This window comes from Seriola aureovittata, chromosome 11 (assembly GCF_021018895.1).
Source record: "Seriola aureovittata isolate HTS-2021-v1 ecotype China chromosome 11, ASM2101889v1, whole genome shotgun sequence".
NCBI lineage: Eukaryota > Metazoa > Chordata > Actinopteri > Carangiformes > Carangidae > Seriola > Seriola aureovittata.
The window spans coordinates 655,212-681,859 of NC_079374.1; the positions used below are offsets into that span (position 1 = coordinate 655,212).

Here is a 26,648-nt window from a genome sequence, read left to right on the forward strand (position 1 = left end):
TATTAATGTCCTCGCAGTGTGTGTGTGTGTGTGTGTGTATGTATACCTTTCATCATGCGGTACCCCAGAAACAGTGCCATGATGATGATGGCTGCTATAGCAATGGTTGCCAGGGCAACCAGCGCCGTCTCCTCCCGTCTCAGTGGCCGGTGTTCTGTGGGACGACGATGTCATCATTAACATCACTGTGACATCATCACTCAGACACACACACACAGCCATGGATCAATAAAGAGCAGTGGGTTTTTGCTGCAGGTAAAACATGATGCTTTGTTGTGTCACGCCACACGGCTGCGTCATGTGATCTGCAGATTTGGCTTCTTGCCTACATTCTATGCCTGACGCGTGACTAGAGTCTCCTCTTCCTCCACTCAGAGCTCCAGGTCACTTCCTGTTTATCAGGAGTCAGAGAGAATATCGTAAGGTTTGTCATAATTGCTGTGAAGTCTAGAGTAATGGCTAAAGAATGTTTTGTGAGGTCACAATGACCTTGACCTTTGACCTTTGACCAAACTCTAATCGGTTCATCCTTGAGTCCAGGTGAATGTTCCTTAACGGTGTTTCTGAGATATCGAATCCACGAGAACGAGACAGATGACCTAAAACAAAATGGTGGCTCTGACTGCTGCCGGAGGAATAAATGACCTGATGATGTCATAGTAACATCATAGCAGCAACATTACATACAACTTACCCCTTCCACTATAGTTTCAAGTCAGGTCATTATCCTACCCAGCAACAGCCAGTACAAGCTCAGCCATTGGTCAGAGTGACCTGCTCACCCGTCTGTCCGTCATCATGTATGCCGCTCTTCATCAGCCTCAGTGAGGGGGTGTCGGCAGTGGGCGGGGCCTCGGTGAAGTTGGCGTTGCAGAGATCTCGGCTGCAGCAGCAGAAACGGTAGCTGCCATTCTGGATCTGAGAGGGCGTGGCCGTTACTAGGCAACGCTCACCATGACACTCCTGCTGGTCGCCAATGTGAGTCCAACAACCTGGAGGAACAAACATGTTTAACCGTCAGATGTGAGGATGTTTTTGACCTGGTCACCTGTAGAGGGCAGACTGAGTTTACAACAACAAAAATATTCAAACAGCATTACCCACAATCCCCTGCACACAGCGTCCCATGAGGACAAGTCACCTGAGAACAGCTGAGAGCTTCTACATTGAGACATATCTCACCTTGCTTCACCAGGTGCATTTCACCGTCTGGTCTTTTTTCCCATAATCCATAGCAGCGGGAGCCGTGGCTGCAGCGAATCGTGCCGTTCTCTCTCACCACTCCTCGCAGCTCATTGGTGGTTCCGCTGTGAGGCTCCGCCCCCTGCAGATGGTCAGTGAAGGCGCACTCTCTGTCCTCTGACTGAAGACCTGCACAGACATTTCAATGATCAATACAGGGTTTTAAACAGAGACCAGACCAGAAACCAGAAACCAGAGACCAGAGACCAGAGACCAGAGACCAGAAACCAGAGACCAGAGACCAGAGACCAGAGACCAGAAACCAGAGACCAGACCAGAAACCAGAGACCAGACCAGAGACCAGAAACCAGAAACCAGAAACCAGAAACCAGAGACCAGAGACCAGACCAGAGACCAGACCAGACCAGAGACCAGAGAGACCAGAGAGACCAGAGACCAGAGACCAGACCAGAGACCAAAGAGCACAGACCAGAGACCAGAGACCAGACCAGAGACCAGAGACCAGACCAGAGACCAGAGACCAGAGAGCAGAGACCAGAGACCAGAAACCAGAAACCAGAGACCAGAGACCAGAGACCAGACCAGAGACCAAAGAGCAGAGACCAGAGACCAGACCAGAGACCGGAGACCAGAGACCAGAGACCAGAGACCAGACCAGAGACCGGAGACCAGAGACCAGAGACCAGAAACCAGAGACCAGAGACCAGAGACCAGAAACCAGAGACCAGAGACCAGAGACCAGACCAGAGACCAGAAACCAGAAACCAGAAACCAGAGACCAGAGACCAGAGACCAGAAACCAGTGACCAGAGACCAGAGACCAGAGACCAGAGACCAGACCAGAGACCAGACCAGAGACCAGACCAGACCAGAGACCAGAGAGACCAGAAACCAGAAACCAGAAACCAGAAACCAGAAACCAGAGACCAGAGACCAGAAACCAGAAACCACAGACCAGAGACCAGAGACCAGAGACCAGAAACCAGAGACCAGAGACCAGAGACCAGACCAGAGACCAGACCAGACCAGAGACCAGAGAGACCAGAGACCAGAGACCAGACCAGAGACCAGAGACCAAAGAGCAGAGACCAGAGACCAGAAACCAGAAACCAGAGACCAGAGACCAGAGACCAGAGAGCAGAGACCAGACCAGAGACCAGAAACCAGACTCCAGAGACCAAAGAGCAGAGACCAGAGACCAGAGACCAGAGACCAGAGAGCAGAGACCAGACCAGAGACCAGAAACCAGAAACCACAGACCAGAGACCAGACCAGAGACCAGAGACCAGAGACCAGAAACCAGAGACCAGAGACCAGAGACCAGACCAGAGACCAGACCAGACCAGAGACCAGAGAGACCAGAGACCAGAGACCAGAGACCAGAGACCAAAGAGCAGAGACCAGAGACCAGAAACCAGAAACCAGAGACCAGAGACCAGAGACCAGACCAGACACCAGAGACCAAAGAGCAGAGACCAGAGACCAGAGACCAGACCAGAGACCGGAGACCAGAGACCAGAGACCAGAGACCAGAGACCAGACCAGAGACCGGAGACCAGAGACCAGAGACCAGAGACCAGAAACCAGAGACCAGAGACCAGAGACTAGAGACCAGAGACCAAAGAGCAGAGACCAAAGAGCAGAGACCAGAGACCAGAGACCAGACCAGAGACCAGAGACCAGAGACCAGAGACCAGACCAGAGACCAGAAACCAGAAACCAGAAACCAGAGACCAGAGACCGGAAACCAGAGACCGGAAACCAGTGACCAGAGACCAGAGACCAGAGACCAGAGACCAGAGACCAGACCAGAGACCAGAGACCAGAGACAGGAAGCAGTAAAGTCCAGTCTTCATGCTGACTCATGTTTATAATTTGTTCCACACTTTGACTGAGCACATGAACCCATCATACACCTGAGCACACCTGTCTGCAGCTGTCAAAGCTCCGAATGTGTCTGACTGATCTGACCAAATTCAGACTGATGAAATCTAGAAACTGTATGAAAGTCAAGACACACACATACACGCACACGCACACGCACACACACACACACACACACACACACACACACACACACACACACACACACACACAGTAGCCTGACAGCTCCAGATAATGATGCATGTTGGCGTTTAGTGAGAGAGGGAACAACAGAGCTGCAGAGCCTCAGGCTGCTCATGTTCTCTAACAGCGAACTCTCTAACTCAACACAACAACACAACACCACAACTACACAACATCTCAACTACACAACATCACAACACCACAACTACACAACATCACAACACCACAACTACACAACATCACAACTACACAACATCACAACATCACAACTACACAACATCACAACATCACAACTACACAACATCACAACATCACAACTACACAACAACACAACACCACAACTACACAACATCACAACTACACAACATCACAACACCACAACTACACAACATCACAACACCACAACACCACAACACCACAACAACACAACATCACAACTACACAACACCACAACACCACAACTACACAACATCACAACACCACAACACCACAACACCACAACACCACAACATCACAACTACACAACACCACAACACCACAACATCACAACTACACAACTACACAACATCACAACTACACAACATCACAACATCACAACTACACAACAACACAACACCACAACTACACAACATCACAACTACACAACATCACAACACCACAACTACACAACATCACAACACCACAACACCACAACACCACAACATCACAACTACACAACACCACAACACCACAACTACACAACATCACAACACCACAACACCACAACACCACAACACCACAACATCACAACTACACAACACCACAACACCACAACACCACAACACCACAACACCACAACACCACAACTACACAACACCACAACATCACAACTACACAACACCACAACACCACAACTACACAACATCACAACACCACAACACCACAACACCACAACTACACAACATCTCAACTACACAACATCACAACACCACAACATCACAACTACACAACACCACAACACCACAACACCACAACTACACAACACCACAACTACACAACATCACAACATCACAACACCACAACACCACAACACCACAACTACACAACACCACAACACCACAACACCACAACTACACAACACCACAACATCACAACTACACAACATCACAACACCACAACACCACAACACCACAACTACACAACACCACAACACCACAACACCACAACTACACAACATCACAACATCACAACACCACAACTACACAACACCACAACATCACAACATCACAACATCACAACACCACAACTACACAACACCACAACACCACAACACCACAACTACACAACACCACAACACCACAACACCACAACTACACAACACCACAACACCACAACACCACCACAACTACACAACACACAACATCACAACACCACAACATCACAACATCACAACTACACAACAACACACAACACACAACACCACAACATCACAACACCACAACACACAACTACACAACTACACAACATCACAACACCACAACCACAACACCACAACACCACAACCACAACACCACAACACCACACACCACAACACACAACACACAACAACACAACACCACAACACCACAACACCACAACAACACAACACACAACACCACAACACCACCACAACACCACCACACACCACAACACACAACAACACCACAACACACAACATCACAACACACAACACCACAACTACACAACAACACAACACCACAACACCACACAACACCACAACATCACAACACCACAACATCACAACACCACAACTACACAACACACAACAACACAACACCACAACACCACACACCACAACACACAACACCACAACACACAACATCACAATTACACAACACCACAACATCACAACATCACAACTACACAACATCACAACAACACAACATCACAACAACACAACATCACAACATCACAACATCACAACTACACAACACCACACACCACAACACCACAACATCACAACAACACAACAACACCACAAACCACAACTACACAACACCACAACACCACAACACCACAACTACACAACACCACAACATCACAACATCACAACATCACAACATCACAACACCACAACTACACAACACCACAACACCACAACACCACAACTACACAACACCACAACTACACAACATCACAACATCACAACACCACAACTACAACAACACCACAAACCACAACACCACAACTACACAACACCACAACACCACAACTACACAACATCACAACATCACAACTACACAACACCACAACACCACAACTACACAACACACAACACCACAACACCACAACTACACAACACCACAACATCACAACATCACAACATCACAACACCACAACTACACAACATCACAACACCACAACACCACAACTACACAACACCACAACACCACAACTACACAACACCACAACACCACAACACCACAACTACACAACATCACAACATCACAACTACACAACACCACAACACCACAACTACACAACACCACAACACCACAACACCACAACTACACAACACCACAACATCACAACATCACAACACCACAACACCACAACTACACAACATCACAACACCACAACACCACAACTACACAACAACACAACATCACAACATCACAACATCACAACTACACAACATCACAACATCACAATTACACAACACCACAACATCACAATTACACAACACCACAACTACACAACACCACAACACCACAACTACACAACACCACAACACCACAACACCACAACTACACAACATCACAACAACACAACATCACAACATCACAACTACACAACAACACAACATCACAACATCACAACATCACAACTACACAACATCACAACATCACAATTACACAACACCACAACTACACAACATCACAACATCACAACACCACAACACCACAACACCACAACACCACAACTACACAACACCACAACACCACAACTACACAACAACACAACATCACAACATCACAACTACACAATACCACAACTACACAACGTGATGGAGAGCGTGATGGAGAACGTGATGGAGGACGTGATGGAGAGCGTGATGGAGAACGTGATGGAGAGCGTGATGGAGAACGTGATGGAGAGCGTGATGGAGGACGTGATGGAGAACGTGATGGAGAACGTGATGGAGAGCGTGATGGAGAACGTGATGGAGAACGTGATGGAGAACGTGATGGAGAGCGTGATGGAGAACGTGATGGAGAGCGTGATGGAGAGCGTGATGGAGAACGTGATGGAGAGCGTGATGGAGGACGTGATGGAGAACGTGATGGAGAACGTGATGGAGAGCGTGATGGAGGACGTGATGGAGAACGTGATGGAGAATGTGATGGAGAGCCTGATGGAGAATGTGATGGAGGACGTGATGGAGAACGTGATGGAGAGCGTGATGGAGGACGTGATGGAGAACGTGATGGAGAACGTGATGGAGAGCGTGATGGAGGACGTGATGGAGAACGTGATGGAGAACGTGATGGAGAGCGTGATGGAGAACGTGATGGAGAGCGTGATGGAGAGCGTGATGGAGGACGTGATGGAGGACGTGATGGAGAGCGTGATGGAGGACTTGATGGAGAGCGTGATGGAGAACGTGATGGAGAGCGTGATGGAGAGCGTGATGGAGGACTTGATGGAGGACTTGATGGAGAGCGTGATGGAGGACGTGATGGAGAGCGTGATGGAGAACGTGATGGAGGACGTGATGGAGAGCGTGATGGAGGACTTGATGGAGGACTTGATGGAGAGCGTGATGGAGGACGTGATGGAGAGCGTGATGGAGAACGTGATGGAGGACGTGATGGAGAGCGTGATGGAGGACTTGATGGAGGACGTGATGGAGGACTTGATGGAGAACGTGATGGAGAGCGTGATGGAGAGCGTGATGGAGGACTTGATGGAGAATGTGATGGAGAGCATAATGGAGAGCGTGATGGAGAACGTGATGAGAACGTGATGGAGGACTTGATGGAGAACGTGATGGAGAACATGATGGAGAACGTGATGGAGGACTTGATGGAGAACGTGATGGAGAGCGTGATGGAGAGCGTGATGGAGAGCGTGATGGAGAACGTGATGGAGAGCGTGATGGAGAGCGTGATGGAGAGCGTGATGGAGAGCGTGATGGAGGACGTGATGGAGAGCGTGATGAAGAACGTGATGGAGGACTTGATGGAGAATGTGATGGAGAACATGATGGAGAACGTGATGGAGGACTTGATGGAGAACGTGATGGAGAACGTGATGGAGAGCATGATGGAGAACGTGATGGAGAACGTGATGGAGGACGTGATGTTTCTGTTTGTTTACTGTGTTAATGTGAGGAAGGTTCAGCCTCCTCATCATCTGCTCTCTTCTTCTTCATGTACTGTCTGTAGAGGAGGTATTTTTGTACCTAACATCAGTTACCAGCAGCTGAGTCAGCTATGATCAGTTATGATCAGCTGTGATCAGCTGTGATCAGTTGTGATCAGCTGACTCAGTTGTGATCAGCAGTGACCAGCAGTTAATAGCTATGATCAGTTATGATCAGCTGTGATCAGCTGTGATCAGTTGTGATCAGCTGACTCAGTTGTGATCAGCAGTGACCAGCAGTTAATAGCTATGATCAGTTATGATCAGCTGTGATCATTTCCTGTCTGCAGTGTGTCATCACGTTCAGACTGTGATACTGAAGGAAACTTAAAGACAGGACGATTCTCTATGAAGTTCTGCAGCCTCTGTTTCTCTGGAGTTTTATTGTGGCAGGACATCAGAGATCATGACATCATCAGGAAGGGACAATGAATCAGGTCTGTGTTCAGGTTTGACTCAGTCAGGATGGAGATAGAAGCGAACTTCCTGTCTGAGCTTCAAGACAAAATGTCCACTTTTACAAGGAGACATGAAACTCTACAGCTCAGCTCATCAGTGGATGTCATGCTCTCCAGAGGATGAACCCTTCATTCACCCCCAGCCCCATCCCCAGCACACCATCCACATGTTTTAGTTTCAGTTGGTTCACTAAATGTCTGAGTCCAGTAAATCCTAAATTCCTGGACGGGAGGGGGGGGGGGGGGGGGGGGGGGTCGTCGTCACCTCATAGGAATCTGTTTGACACCCCCCTCCCTAAACTGTGTTGGAGCCAGGAGGAGACACTGTTTAGTCTACTGTTCCACACACACACACACACACACACACACACACACACACACACACACACACATTTAAGGAGGGGTGTGTGTGTCTACATCTTATCAACTGCATCACAACTAAAACACAAAAACTGACACAGACTGGACGGCGACAGAGTGTGTGTGTGTGTGTGTGTGTGTGTGTGTGTGTGTGTGTGTGTGTTCCAGTATTTATATAAGAAAGTCAGGATGTGTGGTTGTGTGTGTGCGTCATGTCTTCACTCCAGAAGCGATTCATTAACTGAACTGAACAAACAGTAGCTGAGAGCCAGCCAACTGTGAGCTGGAGCCAGTGCATGATGGGAACTGAAGTTCTTCTAATCTGCCTGCAAACATTATAACTGAGCTGAAAATACACGAGGACTAACACACTCAACTATTCGTCAGGTATGGTTGCATCTGGCAGCTCAAACCAACGACCAACACCAGGAGGTTCAGTGGAAACACGTGGAACTAATTGTTTCCTCATGCTACCACTCTTTGAGCTAAGCTAGGCTAACAGAATCAGGACTACAGTGATATGAGGACATGAGTATGATCTGGTGTGATGATGTTTGAACTGACCTGTCACAGCAGGCAGCAGCAGGACACACAGACACACTGTGAGTGCTGATGAAGCGCCACACACGGCGGCCATGTCGGATCCACCTGACAGGTCTGACTCCCTGCAGACGTCACACAGACGCTGAAGCACAGGCCGACATCACTGATCCTGGGTCAGATTATGGTGACGGAGCTGGACACTCAACATCTCCTCCTCTGTAACACACACAATCACTGTCACTGTCACACTGTACTGACTAATAAAGACTGTTCAATATCTGGGGGTGTGGAGGTGTGGAGGTCTGGGGGTCTGGAGGTCTGGGGGTCTGGGGGTCTGGGGGTCTGGAGGTCTGGGGGTCTGGAGGTGTGGAGGTCTGGGGGTCTGGAGGTCTGGCGGTCTGGAGGTCTGGGGGTCTGGGGGTGTGGAGGTCTGGGGGTCTGGGGGTCTGGGGGTCTGTGGGTCTGGAGGTCTGTGGGTCTGTGGGTCTGGGGGTCTGGGGGTCTGGAGCTGGGGGTGTGGAGGTCTGGGGGTCTGGGGGTCTGGAGGTCTGGGGGTCTGGGGGTCTGGAGGTCTGGGGGTCTGGAGGTGTGGGGGTCTGGAGGTTTGGGGGTCTGGAGGTCTGGGGGTCTGGAGCTGGGGGTCTGGAGGTCTGGGGGTCTGGAGGTCTGGGGGTCTGGAGGTCTGGGGGTCTGGAGGTCTGGAGGTCTGGGGGTCTGGAGGTGTGGGGGTCTGGAGGTCTGGGGGTCTGGAGGTCTGGGGGTCTGGAGCTGGGGGTCTGGAGCTGGGGGTCTGGAGGTCTGGGGGTCTGGAGCTGGGGGTCTGGAGGTCTGGGGGTCTGGAGGTCTGGGGGTCTGGAGGTCTGGGGGTCTGGAGCTGGGGGTCTGGAGGTCTGGGGGTCTGGAGGTCTGGGGGTCTGGAGGTCTGGGGGTCTGGAGGTCTGGGGGTCTGGAGGTCTGGGGTCTGGAGGTCTGGGGGTCTGGAGGTCTGGGGGTCTGGAGGTCTGGGGGTCTGGAGGTCTGGAGGTCTGGAGGTCTGGGGGTCTGGGGGTCTGGAGGTCTGAGGCCCAGTTGGTTCTTCAGCCCTGAATAAACTGACAGAGACAGAACGACTGTTCTTCAGCTGCTGTCACCTCACCTGTGTGTCGTACACCTGTACAGGTGTTACAGCAGGTAACCTCAGCACTACATGAAGTACTTTTACTGCTACTGGTACTTCACATGAAGCTTCAGTAGTATTTTGAATACAGTACTTTGACTTGTAATGGAGTATTTTCACTTTACTGTTGGACTGGTTTTTAATGAAGGATCTGACCTGACACTCACAACATGTCCTGAGAGAATAATCATTTAAATAATATAATGAATCTAATCACAATATTAGACAAAGACTCTGAGGGACTATAATATTTCAGTAATATAACTTTAATATGTCATTATACTAAACATCAAATATTAGTGTCATTAAACTTCACATTCATGCCTTTAAATGCAGCTCTAATTATCTTATAATATTCATATTTAACACTGATCTTGTGCTTTATAGCTCTAATATTCACTGAAACAAAAGTGACATATCAATACCTCAGGGTATTTCTGTGCCGTATATTAGGCTTATAATCAATATTCATGTTCACACATATTACTTCTATCCATAGTTCAGCTCAGGACTAACATCAGTGTACTGTGAGTCATCTATTCTATATCAATATATATCTATCTTTTCTATTACAAACTCCATAATATCTATAATACCCCAATAATCAGACTCATTTATATCTGTGAGATATTGATCCGTCACTGTAACATCTCTATAGTTACCACTGTGTCTGTTTCATGATCTGTACAGTACTGACACTGTGTCTGTGATCTGACCTTCATCATCATCTGTTCTTTATAACACACCTGTAATTCACCTGCTGTTCACTGCACCACACACACACACACACACACACACACACAGACACACACACTGCACGTGTCTGATATAAATGTGTGTGCTGCAGTGTCACAGATCATATCAGAGATAATAGAGAGACCTGGTTTGGCTGCAGGTGCATTTAACGGCAGCATTATTAGAGCTGAGGCTGGAAGGGAGTGGCACGCACACACACACACACACACACACACACACACACACACACACACACACACACACACACACACACACACGCACGCACGCACGCACGCACACACACACACACACCGGTCAGTCCACGTTAACGTGTCTGTAGTAAAAACGGTTCTTACCGGTGAGGAAGACTCCGCTCTCTACAGGAGGAGATGAAGCAGCCTCCCTGTCTCTGTCTGCCTGTATTTCTGGTCTTATTCTGGCCCGGCTCAGTTCGGATGCGCTCGGCTCGGCTAGTTTCGGTGTGGGTCGGTCCGGACTCCTCGCTCCGATATGAATCCGGATCCAGCTGCAGGTTCGTTCAGCTGAATCAGAAAATCCGCAGAAATGAAGCTCCGCTTCTCTGCGGCCACATCCAGACTGTCAAATTAAAGGGACTACAGCACCCTCAGCTTCCGGGTAACGCTTTCAAAATAAAAGCCTCGGCGCCAAACGCGGATACAGTATGTGACCGTCAGAGAAGCGGCGGGAAAAGGAAACATGACGCACCTGTTAATTTAAAAAAAAAAAAAATTCTACTGAGGCTGAGCACATGTAAATATAAATAACACGGGAAGATAGACGTAGATAGATAGATAGATAGATGTTCCTTTTCTTATATATTTTTCCATTTTAAAAAAATCATATATACATTTATCTTTTTATATATTTCGCTGCATCTTCGTTTGGTTATAAATGTATTATTGTTTGCGAATTAGTCACATAATCATCGTATTTTTATTTCTACATCATTACGTCATTTTTATACATCATTTTCATTAGGTGTATTAGGGGATACCTCCATTTTATTATTATTATTATTGTTATTATTATTATTATTGTTGTTGTTGTTGATGATGATGATGATGATGATGATGATGACAGAGGTAGTCAGTTGGACATCACAAACAGTGAAGAATCTAATCTCCAATGAACTCAAAAACTGCTCTTTTATTTTGAAGGCAACTGTATTCCACTTCCTCTCTCCTGTCTGGTGAACATGGACACAGACAGAGGTTTAAATGAATCTCTGTGATGTGTTTAAGCCTCAGAGCTGAACCTGATCACCTGTCTGAAGTCTGATGAACAGATTTATGAGGAGACAGGAATTCTCTTGTTTCTCTAATGACTCTCTGAACTGACATGTTCACACCTGCAGTGACACCTGGTGGCTGTGAGTTGTCACAGCAGCTTCATCAGTCGTTACATATTTACATAGTGGTGTGCCATCAGGACCAGAGGGACAAGCAGTGATTGCCAAGTTAAAGCAAAACATTTCCATCAATTAGCTCGATACTGAAGTGAAGTGATCTCTCTCCTCACATCTGATCTCAGAACAGCTTCTGTCTCATAAAGGATCTGATGCCTGTTTCATTCATGTCTTTCACTGTCCTCTTGTGGCGGCAGCAGGGTATTGTCTCTCAAGCTAGCTTGACTTCCAGCTGTTGTATCTATAGTTTCTGTCATATTCATTGGTGTGACTGAGTCCCGTTGACAAAGGAGCTTGTCAAGCAGAGAGGACAGTAGCCTTTCTTGAAGGTGTGCTCATTGAGGATAATTCCAGGATCTGACAGGTGACTAGCGATAGCTAAGGTGAGCTTGTCAAGCTGTCCTTGACTCAGCTCCCACCATTTTGAGATCAGTTATGATATTGCAAGGATATAGCAAACATTAATAAACTAGGAAATGACACATATTCATCACCTCTGTGTGAGATCTGCTGTAAGCTTGAGACAGGATATAGTTACAGGAGTAGAGAGATAGAGAGAGAGAGAAAGGTGATGCGGGAGCAGAGAGTTAGCTAGTTAGTTAGCAGTGTAGCTGTGAACATACAGTGTCATGTATGTGCATCACACTGTTTGTGCTACAACTACAGCTAATACTCCTCAAGACCAAAGAGAGGAGAAAAAAAGTAATAACTTTAATGTCCAACTGGTAACAGCTAACGTTACTGGCAGGTAATGCAGCTAAAGCTAGCCCTGCAATGTCCCAAAGTTAGCAGCTAATGTTAGCCCACATATTCCCACATGTGCAGGAACAGTGGTTTTGTTTGACAAATGTGTGATATCAAGTCAACCTAACAACTGTGGCCATACATCTGTGGATGTGGCTCAGTGTGACATGCCATGACAAAAAAAGAATGAATAAATGAGTGAATAAATAAATAAATAAAACAATTGACATTCTTTTTCTTGCTTTTCTTCAAGATGGCAGTGAGTGAGCTTCTACTTGCTTGCTGAAGTTTTGACCTCTTTAAGTCTTTAAAACATTCATTTATAAATTAAAGTCACTTTTTTTTTTTTAAATGGCAACTCTTTTTTGAAATAAAAAGTATGTAGCTCTGAATAATTAACAGGTGGTCCAGTTGCAGCATCTTATTTTGAAATTGAAAATCTGACTATTTAAAGGCTGAACCATTCGACTTCAAAATAATAATCGTGTTGAATAAATGATACACAGAATCAGATAAATTGTCTTATTTTAATATATTTAAGGACTTGCAGGCAAGTGAACAAATGTACACAGCATATGTGTGTGGCTAAGAAATCTAATCATTACAAATAATTAAGAAGATGTGTAGAAAATAACACAAACACCTAAGATTTTCAGTATAAATGTACATTTAGGAATAACAAACAGACCCCTCGGTCTAAAAGCAAAGTACATTTATATAATACATATATTAGTGGTAAATTACAGTATATTTAAATGTGGTTTGTAGAAGCTAGATCGGTCAGATAATCAGGTAGCAGTACCTTCTGGTGACATCACGACATGGTCTTATAAGACATCCCTGCATGAGAAGAGCTGCTTCTGTCCTTCTGCCCTGCAGCAGAGCACCGAGCGGTGACAGTGACGGGTGGTAACGTCAGCCTGTGGATAAAACGTTATAAGAGTTGATCAAAGTTCACAAAGCAGATTTAACAACTTCTTTAACGTTAACTTACCTGTGTGAGAAGGACAAGATGGACTTGTTGCCACTGGTGTGAGAGCAATTAACGCTTTGGTGAGATAACTTTTGATTTCCGTAGCGACCGTGCTAACCGCTAATGCTAGCAAATACAATATAAAATGCCATTGACTTATGCTAATAGCTTATGCTAATAGCTTATGCTAATAGCTTATGCTGTTAGCCATGTTATCTCGAACTTGGAACTAACCCCTGTGTCATGCTGTATGAAACGGTATCAGATGTATTATAAACCCTGCATGTCTGTTGAGCACTAAATGTTTATTTGCGTCGTGTTAAACACACTGAAGGTAGGTTTGTGTTCAAATGTTTGGTGCACGCGACCGTCAGCATGAGTCGCACGCAGCACGAGCCTGTTGCTAAAGCTTGGTGTATGTGACTGTAAGCCACCAGTTTATGGCGGCGGGTGCAAGGCGCATATGTATTTGGTATTGATGTAGCTATTTTATGCCAATTACTATGTAAATGAAGGGATGGAAGTGGGAAGTATTGTATTCATGGCTGGGACGATTATCCGACGTTGTCGATTATAAAAATTATTCTACGTGGAATTTTAGTGTCGTGTAAAACCACACAGGGTAAATGTTCATAGAACCAAACCGGAACTTTCTAATGGGACCGTTTATATCCATCGTCTTTGGTTTACCCGGATACAAGCGCAGCGCACGGACTGGGGTAATTGAAGTCATTGACTACGTGAATGATTTGCGTCTGTGTAAATCTATTTGAACAACACGGCGGCGTCTACCAGCAGCACGACGGAGCGCGTGGAGCAACACGCGGCAAAAAAGGCTCGTACACGGTCCTGCAGAGTTTGGGAATACTTTAATCTTGACACCAACAGTGCGGTAGACTGCAGACTCTGCAAAGTGCACGTGGCATATCACTCTAGTGACAGTCATGCACGCGCACATAAAGAGGAAACACCCTGGTGCAGTGTGTGTGTTGGACAGGGCAAATTGTTATATCAAATGATTAACTGGAAAATAATTGCAATAAAATTACTGTTAGGTTAATAAAAAAAATAATCGTTAGATTAGTCGAATAATCGAAAAAATAATCGCTAGATTAATCATTTAAAGAATAAACGTTTGGGACAGCCCTAATTGTATTATTGTAAACTTTAAATTTTAGGTTAATTTAGTAACCTTAGTTCTCTGATAACTTGAAACAAACTGTACTCTTGTTGTTAAAGGGCCATTGCAATGTTTTATTAGTTCGAATTGTTATTCTTTAGCAATATAGACTACGATAATGCCCTTGATAAGATTCTCACTTGTGTGGTCTATTAATCCATCTCAGACTTTCAATTTGAGTTCTGATCTTACCTACTATAGGCAGGGTTTTTCTGGACTTGGAGCTTCATATGTGCGATAGTGAGCCACAGCCCAGCGTGTATATTGTTTCACGTATTTGTTACACCAAAGGCAGAACAACTCAAAAGATAATCCTGAACAAGAGATGATACATCTCATGATGTTTATCCTTAGCACCGTAAAGGTTAGCACTGTAATATTGTTATGTTAGCATTGTAAAGGCTATGTATTCATGTTAGCATTGTACTGACCAAATGTTAGCACTGTAATGATTGCAAATTAGCACTTTAACTGGCTGCAGGTTAGCAGCCAATGCTAGCCATATATCTGAAAGCGTTTAACTGTTGCTAGACTTATAATGTCCAAATGTTAGCAATTAATGTTACTGTTGTCATTTTATATAAATATCCAAATTAATATGTTTTGGACTTTTGCTTTTCCTTAATGCTGCCCTTAGTTAGGAAACACCATCAGGTAAGTTTACTGTCTTTTTGTCATTTAACTTTAAATTTATTACAGCTAATGCTTCTGAAGTTTTGTCAAATGTATATCGTTATTATTACAATGCTAATTTTACTTTTATTTACTTCATTGCTACCCTTTAAGTAGGTAAAGTTGGCAGGCAATGTAAGTGAACAGTTAAATGACTGAAATATATATATTTAAATCTATCATTTTGACATATATCTTTTTTCTTTTTACCAACATAAGATAGCAATGGCCAAAGTTAATGTTAAACATTTTTTACTTTTGTTAGATTTGTGATGGCCAATTTTAGAGGCGAACGCTAATAAAACTTCTTACTTTTCCTTACCATGAGATTTGTTAAATCCAAAATTGGTAACTAATGTTACTGACATCTTATCATATGTGTGTTGATGTTATATTTAGTGTGATGCTGACATTTCATTTTTCCTTATCCTCCTCCCTATGTAATGTAAGTGAACACTTAAGTGAATCGGCATTAGATAAGTAATGGAGTAAGTTAGAAGCTAATTTTATTTTCATTTTTTTCTCCTCATAGTTAGTGATGGCCAAAGTTAACAGCTAATGTTAATATTATTTTATCTTCCTTACCACTAGAATTGTTAAAGCTAATGTCAGGAAATTCTTTACTGCTTTTAACATGAGGTTTGCAGTTGCCAAAGATGTGAATACATTTTCTTTCTGTTAGACTTGTGTTGGCCAATGTTAGCTGCTAATCTTATTTATTTTTTTGCATTAAATTTGAAATGGCCAAAGATACACTTTAAAGGGGACATATTATGCAAAATGCACTTTTCCATGGTTTTCTATCAGTAGTATGTGTCCCTGGCGTGTCTACAAACCCCCCAAACATGAGAAAAGTCCATCCTCTCCGTCTTTTGATTTCTCCACCTTTCAGGAAATGTGTGCTCAAATGGGCGAATTGGAGATTTTCCCCTGATGTCGTCAAGAAGGGCGATGCCACCTCCCCCCGGGTGGGTGACACTCCCCGAGCTAGGTGTGTGTTCCGCCCACTGAGTCCGTGTTGCAGACGGTATCGTTACTTCCTTCGCGAACACTGGCTTTCGGTAGAACAATGTCAAAGGTACGAGCGAAACACAGTAGTTGCTTTGTTGTTGGCTGCACAAACCAACACAGAAGTCTTTTTTTAATCCCTACGCCCGAGGATCTGAAGACCCAGTGGATTAATTTTATTTTTGATGGAAATGTACCCGCTCCAACTCCGAAAGTGTTGTACGTGTGTGCTAACCATTTCACCTCGGACTGCTTTCTCAACGAGGGCCAGGACAACGCAGGATTTGCTACAAGTCTCAAGATAAAGCTTGGATCAGTACCGACTGTCCGTGACCCAACTTTGAACTTGGGAGCTGTAAGTTTTACCATTTTATGTTGCTTTACTGTATGTTCACGAGAGCCTGTTGCGTGTGTTGTTAGCATTGCAGCTAATGTGGCTAAAGTTTTGCCTCATCGACGCACAGCTGGGTATAGCCGGGTACAGATTGTATGCAATTCTTCTGCTTGGTATCGCTGTGTGACGTTGATTAGAGCCACCCTGCTAAATGTATTATACTTTAAAGGCGTTTTAGCTGTCTGTAAAGTCATGCCGGTAATAATCGGACTAAATATTGGCTCTGTAGTGATTAACATAGGTGTCCGGGCTTGTTTATTAGTACAGTGAAAGTTAGTATGAGGAGTCACTCTTTATGATGTTGTTTTAACTTGATATAATGTTTACACATAGATTACCTTACCATACATGTTGTTTTTTCCAACCCTCTAAAACAAACCATTGGAGTGTCTCCTGAAACAAAGCCCTGATGGTAATAGGCATAACAGACCCTGGTCAGTATGGTTACAGTAATAAACATGCAGTTAAACTTATGGACTGGTCATGGTTTAGGTTGAGGCAAACAGCTTGGTTAAGTTTAGGAAAAGATTGTGATTTGGGTTGAAATAAGTACTTCACTACTCATTCGTCCACAACAACCTCCTCCTTTCTCAACCATCTTTTAAATTTTATTTTCTTCAATGACCAATGCAGTGATTTTGCTTAATCTTTTGATAAATCTAACTGTCAGAAATGTAAATATAAAATGTAACATTAATTTGGATTGAAGAAATGGAGGATGTGCACAAATGTACTGGCTTCACATACTATCCTCATGCTTGTTCAAAATGTCTTTGTGTTTCCAGAGAACAAACTGTAAAAGGAAAGAGAAACTTATCAGTATCAGAACAATGTAGTTTGGAATGTGTGTTATCACACATTCCATCGTGTCTGACATGAAGATCTTTCAGTATCCTGACGCATCTGGGATCTTTATCTCCTAACTTAAATCTTTGTGTCCGCTGTGTCACATAGCCAAAAATCAGCCATGTAATTAGTCTTTGACTGTAGGAGAAAATACCTGAGTCTATCTATTGTGAAAAATCAATCAATCAGTCTTTATTTACGTAACACTTTTTGTACAAACAACGTAACATTAAGTGCTTTGCGTAATAAAAGCCAGAAAAAAATGTAGAAAAATTACTTCTAAAAGGCAAGCAAGAACTTAAATCAGACTGGAAATCGGCGAAACATCTGGAACATCTGCCAGCATATAAATCTCAATGTAGTTTTCACCCTCTGTTCATTGATGTTCATTGCTGAGACTGATTATTTGCACTAATTAAGCACAATCAAACTACACAAACAATCAATATCTAATCTAATGCAGAAGAGCAGCCAATTCACAAACTCATGATGTACTTTCTCACCTTGCTTAACTTTTGAACGTGTTGAAACTTTTCAGTCTGAGTAATTGATGAAATGTTATTAAACTGGGGGCGGAGTTTATAGATTGACAACAAATAAATGCACTGTCACTGCTGCTCATTGCCACTTCATCCAGACAAGCTGGACCTGTTACAATGGGTGACTCATTCGTCATAGCGATTGACTTTGGCACTGCATACAGTGGATATGCCTTCAGTTTGACATCAAAAGAAACGCAAGATGATGTCTTCTTGAATCGGTGGGGAAAAGAGCTCGGACTGGAGACCCCAAAGACTCCAACCTGCATTCTGTTCAATGAAAAAGAAGAATTTCTCAAATTTGGCTATGAAGCTAAAACTACATATATGAAGATGCGCGGAGAGGAAGCAACAAACCACTACTTCTTTGAGGCCTTCAAGATGGCCCTCTATGGCACCGTAAGTAAAAGTGATGAAATTATGAAAGTGATTAAATGATAGAATGATAAAAAGTGATGTGTTTAAATGCTCCATAAATATGGAAGAAGTCAGGTTTCCCTTAAGTTAATGAAATGAATAAATGAATAGGATCATAATGCATATACATTATTAAAAACACCAAGATGAACTGTAGGCATAACTGACTTTAGATGATCTAATCGCATCATGACACAGACTGGGTAAATAAATACAGTAACATGACGGGGCATGCCCCAGTTTAACTCAAACACTTTTCAACATATATAAACTACCATCTTATCAATCTCCAGAAACTCAACAAGGATGTGACAATTACTGCTGCAAATGGGAAGTCAATGAATGCCTTGAAGGTCTTTACATCAGCACTGAGCTACCTGAAGGAAAACGCACTGACAACCATTAGTGCCAACACAGCTGGGATGAAGTTAATTGCCTCTGACTTCACCTGGGTGCTGACTGTACCTGCAATCTGGGATCCTTCAGCTAAACAGTTCATGAGAGAGGCTGCAACTCGGGTAACAACATTTCCTTTAGAAAGCAGTGAAATTAGAAAATGTTCGAAGGAATGAGTGAGTTTTCATTTCACTTCTAGGCAGGTATTGTGACAAAAGGAACAGAAGACAAGCTGGTCATCGCACTGGAACCAGAGGCAGCGTCGGTGTGGTGTAAGAAGCTGCCAGCTGAAGGTTTCGTGACACAGAACCATAACAAAGACTCACTTGAGCAAACACCAGGAACACAATACATTGTTGTTGATTGTGGAGGTACTGTATGTAACATTGTCAACAAACCTTGTGTGTTTACACACTCAAGAACAAGCATTTGTAATGTTACTGATACCAAGAAATATGTTTAACAATATTTGTTTGATGTATGTTCTTGAGTAAAGTGGAGAATGTGTAATGTTTTGTGCTGCAGGTGGAACTATTGACATAACTGTACATGAAGTGCTGGATGGAGGAGCCCTGAAGGAGCTGCACAAGGCCTCTGGAAACAACATGGGAGGTCAAACTGTTGACAAGAAATTCAAAGAGTTCCTCAGAAAAATCTTCTGTGATGGTGTCTGGGATGAATATGAGACAAAGTTTCCTAGTGAGGTTCAGAAAATGATGTATGATTTTGCAGTTCTCAAACAAGAAGATGAAGATGTCCAGATCACCTGCACATTTAACCTGGGAGAAATAGCTCAGAGAAAGAAAGACATGGGAAAGTTCTTTGAAACAGTGCAAGGGGCATCCTGGCACGGTGGTTCAATCAAAATCACTAAAGAGAAAATGAAGTCGTTCTTTAATGAGTCTCTAAATGGCATCAGCAAGAGTCTCAGAGAAATCTTGAAAAAAGCTCTCAACATTCAGTTCATTCTGTTAGTGGGGGGCTACGCTGAAAGCAAGATTCTGCGTTTTCACATTAAGGCTGAGTTTGGTCTTCAGTGTAAAGTGCTGTGTCCTTTTAGGGCCCAAGAAGCAATTGTGAGGGGAGCTGTACAGTTCGGAAGGAATCCAGAGGTGGTGGCATCTCGAAAAAGTGCCTTCACTTACGGGATTGCTACGTGCCAGAGTTTTGACAAGTCCAAGCATAAGGCAGAAAAAAAATTCACAACTGGTGAGGATGACTTCTGTAATGATATTTTCATGAAACTAGTGGAAATAGATGAGGGTGTGGATTGTAATGAAACCAAAGAACACATCTTTAATCCAGTAGAAGCAGATCAGACAGAAATGAACCTGTCATTCTATCGCACAGAAAGAAAAAATGCAAAGTATGTGGATGAGTGGGGAGTAAAGAATGTTGCTTCATTCGTTGTGAACATGCCTGACACTACACAAGGCATGAAACGAGACGTTCGATTGGAGATCAGGTTTGGCTCCACAGAGATAACAGCCACAGCCACCGACTTAGTCTCTGGCTCAACAGGATCAATCAAGATCGACTTCTTGACCAAAAAATAGTAGTTTTCATCCGTGTAGTGTTGGCGGAGTGCACCGGAACATCACTCTGCCACTTTTTTTCTCCAAGTGATGAAATAAAATATCTGTAGTTTGGGTAATCCAGTTAAAATTTATGTACATTTTTAAGCGCTTGGAGATCTGATCATCACTTAAGCCTGTGTCATGTAAGAGAGGCAATAAAAACAAATTGAATGGTCATATTGACATTTAAGGTGTATTGATTGAGTAACACGCAAGAAATCATTCCACCTTAAAAGGTGCAGGTAGCTGCCGGTAGCCTCTGAGCTGCACAGTAAATTAAATTGTTAATTAGTAAAGATGAAAAGATAGAAAACATCCAATAATTCATCATACACTTTACTGACATTTTCTTTAATTGTGATGCATTTACACAGAAAAATGACAAAGTTGGTCTGTTGGACAGCTTGTGCTGCTTCCACAATGCTGCAGGAAACAAAAGCTTGCTTAGCTGAGGCTATTAGCTTAGTTTGACACTGCCTGCACTGCAGCTTTTCTTCAGAATGGATGAATATGGCTTCATTTGCTCAACACAAGTAAATAAATGAAATCATTCAAAACACAAGCTACTTGTGGTCATTTGCTTATGATGCTTAATGCCACACAAATACAACTGACTACATCCATCATATCCTCTAGCAAGATGTTTGGCTGACTTCCCCATAATATTCTCTAAGATTTGATCATGTGGTCATGGAGTGGTTGCTATTGTAGGCAAAACATTGGAAAAGTGCTGCAACTTAACCAAGATAAGTCATTAGTGTGTGCTGTTACAAAAAAAAAATTGGACTACACCTCTTGTAATGTGCTCTGTTGTTGCTCGACCAAAGATGTGCAAATGTTAGATGGATATGACTAAATTAGAAGAATCATGACAGTCACCTCTGTTTTATTCTAATCACATACTGTACTTTAAAATGTTCTTTTATCTTTGCTTAGGTTTGTTTTTATATCTTTTTATCAAGTATGAGTTGTTACATCCTCACTGTGTTTGTTTTTGTACCAACATTATGTTCTGTTAATGGGAGTTGTTTTAAATGAATTACCTGACATGAAAATGTGTGTTGTCACAATGCAAATTGCTGACATGCCACTACTTCTTGCTGTTATCAGCATAACAACTGTATGATCTGTTAGGTTTAGTGACTGTTCAGATCATCCTTGGGACTACATTCAAAAGACAAAGGTTAGCCACTTTTTTTTTTTATCTTTGAGTTTACAGTGTTTACATGCTATAGTATGGTATTTTGTTGTTCACTTTGTGGATTTGTTTAATGTCGATAAGAAATGTTGTTAATGTGGTCATATGTGCTTCTGCACACTTACTGACAAAGTGTAGTTTGTTGAATTTGCAACATCTTCAAAGTGTATTATATCTGGGTGTTGCACATTTTCTTCTTTCCAGCAGATATTTCCCAGGATACATTTTAAAACGGTGTGAGCAATTACATTAATCAAACTGGTAATTATGGACATAATACTGTAACATAAATATTTGATTTTATAGCATGTATTTATATCTCAAGTGATTGTATACCTGCTGTGCACTGCTGCATGCTGATGAAAACCAGTTGATCACTTCAAGTAATCAATAAAGTTGTATGTTTTTATTTTGTGTCTATTTTTAAAAATGTTTTCATGAATCTTGTCTTAGGTTGTGCTTTAAATAGAACAGCACAACCTAAAAATCAAAAAAGACCCACACACTCTGTAAACTCCAGTCACCAAAATCAGTGAATGATCTAGCACAGGGTACAAAAACTGTTTGAAGGCCGAACACATAATTTGCAATGACCATAGCTTTCCTGAAATTAGTGAGATATGTGAACCTGTCTCATGTGTTCTTTTCTCTTTTTTCTTTTCTAAGCAGTATTGGTAAAAGTAGTAATACTGTTAAAATCAAAACGAGACCCATCTCAATTGTTGGAGGACAGTGCAGGTCAAGGATTCTGACCAGGCCTGACTTCCCCCAACTGCTTTACTACACTCTCTGTATGTGTGGTGGCATTTTTTGGGGCCTTGAGAGGGGGCCACTATTTAAAAAAATAACAATACATGTGCAAGGCCTTTGTAGGTATCCATGGAAAACTTTGTGAAGCAGCCGTTGTATGCACAGATGCTACAATGTATTACACAGCCAATACAACTAATAAGATGTGCTTAAGTATTGAGCCAACAAAATGGTCTCAAAGTCATAATGTGGACCTTAAATTAATGTTGTTTTAGTTAGATGTCTTTGGGACCCTACTTTCTTCCAAGAGATGTACTCCCAAGGGTGCTGCAGATTACAGGATTTTTTGGAAGATTTTTGTTGAGAAATTATGTCACAGAGCTTTTTGTAATTTTCCATCTCGCATCTAACTTGGTATGAACTTCTAATGTTTTTTGGTACTACTACCTTGACATTTTTATATCGTCGTCGACTCCCACTTATCCGGAACATTTTTATATATAACAATTAATTTTTGAGACCTTAAGCTTAAACTTTTTCAAATTTCCCTTTATTATGTGGTGTTTGTACAACTTTAATTTCAAATTTTTTTTTTTTAAACCTTTAGTGCATTTAAAGTAATTTAATCTCATTTACTCATTTTTACTTTTAATTGAGTTTTAAGCTGGACTTTTACATAGAAATGAACATCTGTCCTATTCAAGTCTTTGCCAAACGAGTTTACACAGTTCTCATTAAGCTCCAGTTAAATCTCTGTTTTCCGAAGTATACCAGGGTTTTACATCATAATCAATTACATTTCCGACGCTGAACACTGGTAGTGATGTGTTTTATGTCAACCTGTCTATATGTACATACAGTGGATATAAAAAGTCTACACACCCCTGTTCAAATGCCAGGTTTTCGTGATGTAAAAAAATGACAGCAAGACAAATAATTTCTTTTTCCACCTTTAATGTGACCTATAACCTGTACAATGCAATTGAAAAACAAACTGAAACCTTTAAAGGGGAAAAATATAAAATAAAAAACTTAAAAGAATGTGGTTGCATAAATATGCACACCCTTAAACTAATACTTTGTTGCAGCACCTTTGGCTTTTATTACAGCACTCAGTCTTTTTGGGTAGGAGCCTATCAGCGTGGCACATCTTGATGTGGCAATATTTGCCCACTCTTCTTTGCAAAACCGTTCCAAATCTGACAGATTGCGAGGGCATCTCCTGTGCACAGCCCTCTTCAGATCACCCCACAGATGTTCGATGGGATTCAGGTCTGGACTTTGGCTGGGCCATTCCAAAGCCTCAATCTTATTCTGGTGAAGCCATTCTTTGGTTGATTTAGATGTGTGCTTTGGGTCATTGTCGTGCTGAAAGATGAAGTTCCTCTTCATCTTCAGCTTTCTAACAGAAGGCCGAAGGTTTTGTGCCAATACTGACTGGTATTTGTACCTGTTCATAATTCCCTCCATCCTGACTAAGGCCCCAGTTCCCGCTGAAGAAAAACAGCCCCAGAGCATGATGCTGCCACCACCATACTTCACTGTAGGTATGGTGTTCTTTTGGTGATGAGCAGTGTTGTTTTTGTGCCAAATATAGGTGGTTTCATCAGACCATAACACATTTTCCCACATGCGTTAGGGAGATTTCAGATGTCTTTTTGCAAAATTAAGCCGGGCTTTGATGTTTTTCTTTGTAAGATAAGGCTTCCGTCTTGCCACCCTACCCCTACACTAGAACAGCTGAACTTTATTTGGGGTTGATCAGAGGCACTTTATTTGGTGACAGGTGTGTGCTCACTCCAATTTAACATGAGTTTGAATGTAAATGGTTAAATCTGAACACAGCCACATCCCCAGTTATAAAAGGGTGTGCACACTTATGCAACCACATTATCTCAGTTGTTTATTTTTACTTTACCTCCCTGAAAGATTTCTGTTTGTTTTTCAATTGCGTTGTACAGGTTATAAGTCACATTAAAGGTGGAAAATGTTGTGAAATTGTTTATCTTGATGTAATTTTTTTACATTACAAAAACCTGGCAATTGAACAGGGGTGTGTAGACTTTTTATATCCACTGTATCTTAAGGCTCAATTAAGGAACCAACAGACAGTTACATTATTTCTCTGTCTTTTATTATGTGTACCTCTTGCACACAGTACAGACATGCTGAGGGTTCCTAGCTGAAATACATAGGTAGGAACCTTCAGCAGGTTGTACTGTGATCCATGCAACTGTCAAGCTTGTCTGCTTGTACTGTGTTGAACATATAAGTTGTGTCCCAATTCAGGGGCCATATCCATCAGAGGATGCAGGCCATGAAGGTGTGGCAATTTGAAGCCGCCATAGAACGCAAAGGCTGAACTGAAATGAGATGATCTGGGTTACGAAGGATTTTTGCTTTGCATCACCAGCTATGCCCGCTCTTATCATTTCATCACAAAATGTTGCTCTGTTGGCTGGCAACCTTGACAAAAAGTAACTCTTTTTCACAAAAACTTGAGGTTTTAAGGTTCTTGTTTTTAACAGTTGTACTCTTAGCTGTTGAACTCAGCTCAAACCCTATACTTACATGCATAGGTAATGAATTAAATATACTGTCGAAATTTTCTGTATTCACAGTGTTTGTGTAGTTACTCTCACTGCCAGAAGGGGGAGACAAAAGTTGCGCACTGAAGGTATAAAGTCAGGAATGCGTCAGGAAATGTAAACATCCTCACGTCACTCAGTGTTATCACGCACATTCCAAACCACATTGTTCCTACTGATAAGTTTCTCTTTCATTTCACAGTCAGTGATCACTGTCTAGCCTCCTGGAGGAGTTGTGGGACCAACTAGACGAAACACTGGTGAAAGGAGGTTCCCACCTGATGACCCCAAAGACATGTTAGTTATCACTGCTCATTAGTCTGTACAGCTAAATTAATAGTTATCATAGAACATGTTAAGCTTAGGGAGCTATTCACTGAGTCTGGTCCATTTTCTGTAGCACAAGCTTTGTGTTTATCTTAAATAAACTGTTCTCTGCAAAGAATGAGGATATCATCTGTGTACTGCCTTCAGCACTTTTTTGTTATGCAAAAATATTTGCCTGCCTTACTAATCAAGACCTTTCTTCTGAAAAGGAAAATATTTGGATCATCAAGTTTGGTTAGTTGTGGTAAATGCATAACACAATATACAATCAGAGAAGGATATGATTTGAATGGTTATACATGTATGAATATGTATCCATGACACAACCCACCTTTGAGTGGAGCATAACATGTTTGTAGCTTGGACATTTGAGTATTTGCCTACAAACTTTGTTACAAGCTTGCATATTCGGGTCTTTACTTGCAAGCTTAAGTTTCAGCCATTGTAGCATCATGACTGTAGGGACGGCAGTGTTGTTTGTTGGTTATTGTATGGTCTGTATGTCTATCTACCACACTGGCCCAGCGTGAAATATCTCAACAATTTTCGGATGGATTGCCGTAACATTTTGACCAGGCATTCAGGGTTCTCAGAAGGTGACAAATACATCATCAATAATACATGGATATGAACCTTCAGTATGTTGTACTGTGTTGCACAGGGGACACAATAAAAGTTGAGAAACAA

The 26,648-nt window shown here is 42.8% G+C and overlaps 2 protein-coding genes across 2 annotated transcripts in view; one reads left to right on the forward strand and one right to left on the reverse strand.

Annotated features, from left to right (window-relative positions):
- LOC130177299 (bone morphogenetic protein receptor type-2-like) overlaps positions 1-11,582 on the reverse strand; it is a 27,113-nt gene extending 15,531 nt beyond the window's left edge. The window contains exons 1-5 of the mRNA XM_056388899.1: positions 11,283-11,582; positions 9,057-9,251; positions 1,183-1,371; positions 783-992; positions 47-154 (exon numbers count right to left, since the gene is read on the reverse strand). Coding sequence (XP_056244874.1) covers positions 47-154; positions 783-992; positions 1,183-1,371; positions 9,057-9,129 — 580 coding nt within the window. The 5' untranslated portion in view covers positions 9,130-9,251; positions 11,283-11,582. The remainder of the gene's footprint in view (positions 1-46; positions 155-782; positions 993-1,182; positions 1,372-9,056; positions 9,252-11,282) is intronic.
- A 7,243-nt stretch (positions 11,583-18,825) lies between these two features.
- On the forward strand, positions 18,826-21,077 carry LOC130177604 (heat shock 70 kDa protein 12A-like). The gene is made up of 4 exons (XM_056389498.1): positions 18,826-19,107; positions 19,419-19,643; positions 19,721-19,892; positions 20,047-21,077. The coding sequence occupies exons 1-4, from the start codon at positions 18,826-18,828 to the stop codon at positions 21,075-21,077; spliced, it is 1,710 nt and encodes a 569-aa protein (XP_056245473.1).
- The last annotated feature ends 5,571 nt before the right edge of the window (positions 21,078-26,648 follow it).

Excerpts from the sequence above, each read along its gene's own strand:
- LOC130177604 (XM_056389498.1), top strand. The coding sequence starts at position 18,826 with ATGGGTGACTCATTCGTCATAGCGATTGACTTTGGCACTGCATACAGT. Across the intron at positions 19,644-19,720 it reads TGAGAGAGGCTGCAACTCGG|GCAGGTATTGTGACAAAAGG; the intron begins GTAACAACATTT and ends TTTCACTTCTAG. Across the intron at positions 19,893-20,046 it reads CATTGTTGTTGATTGTGGAG|GTGGAACTATTGACATAACT; the intron begins GTACTGTATGTA and ends TTTGTGCTGCAG.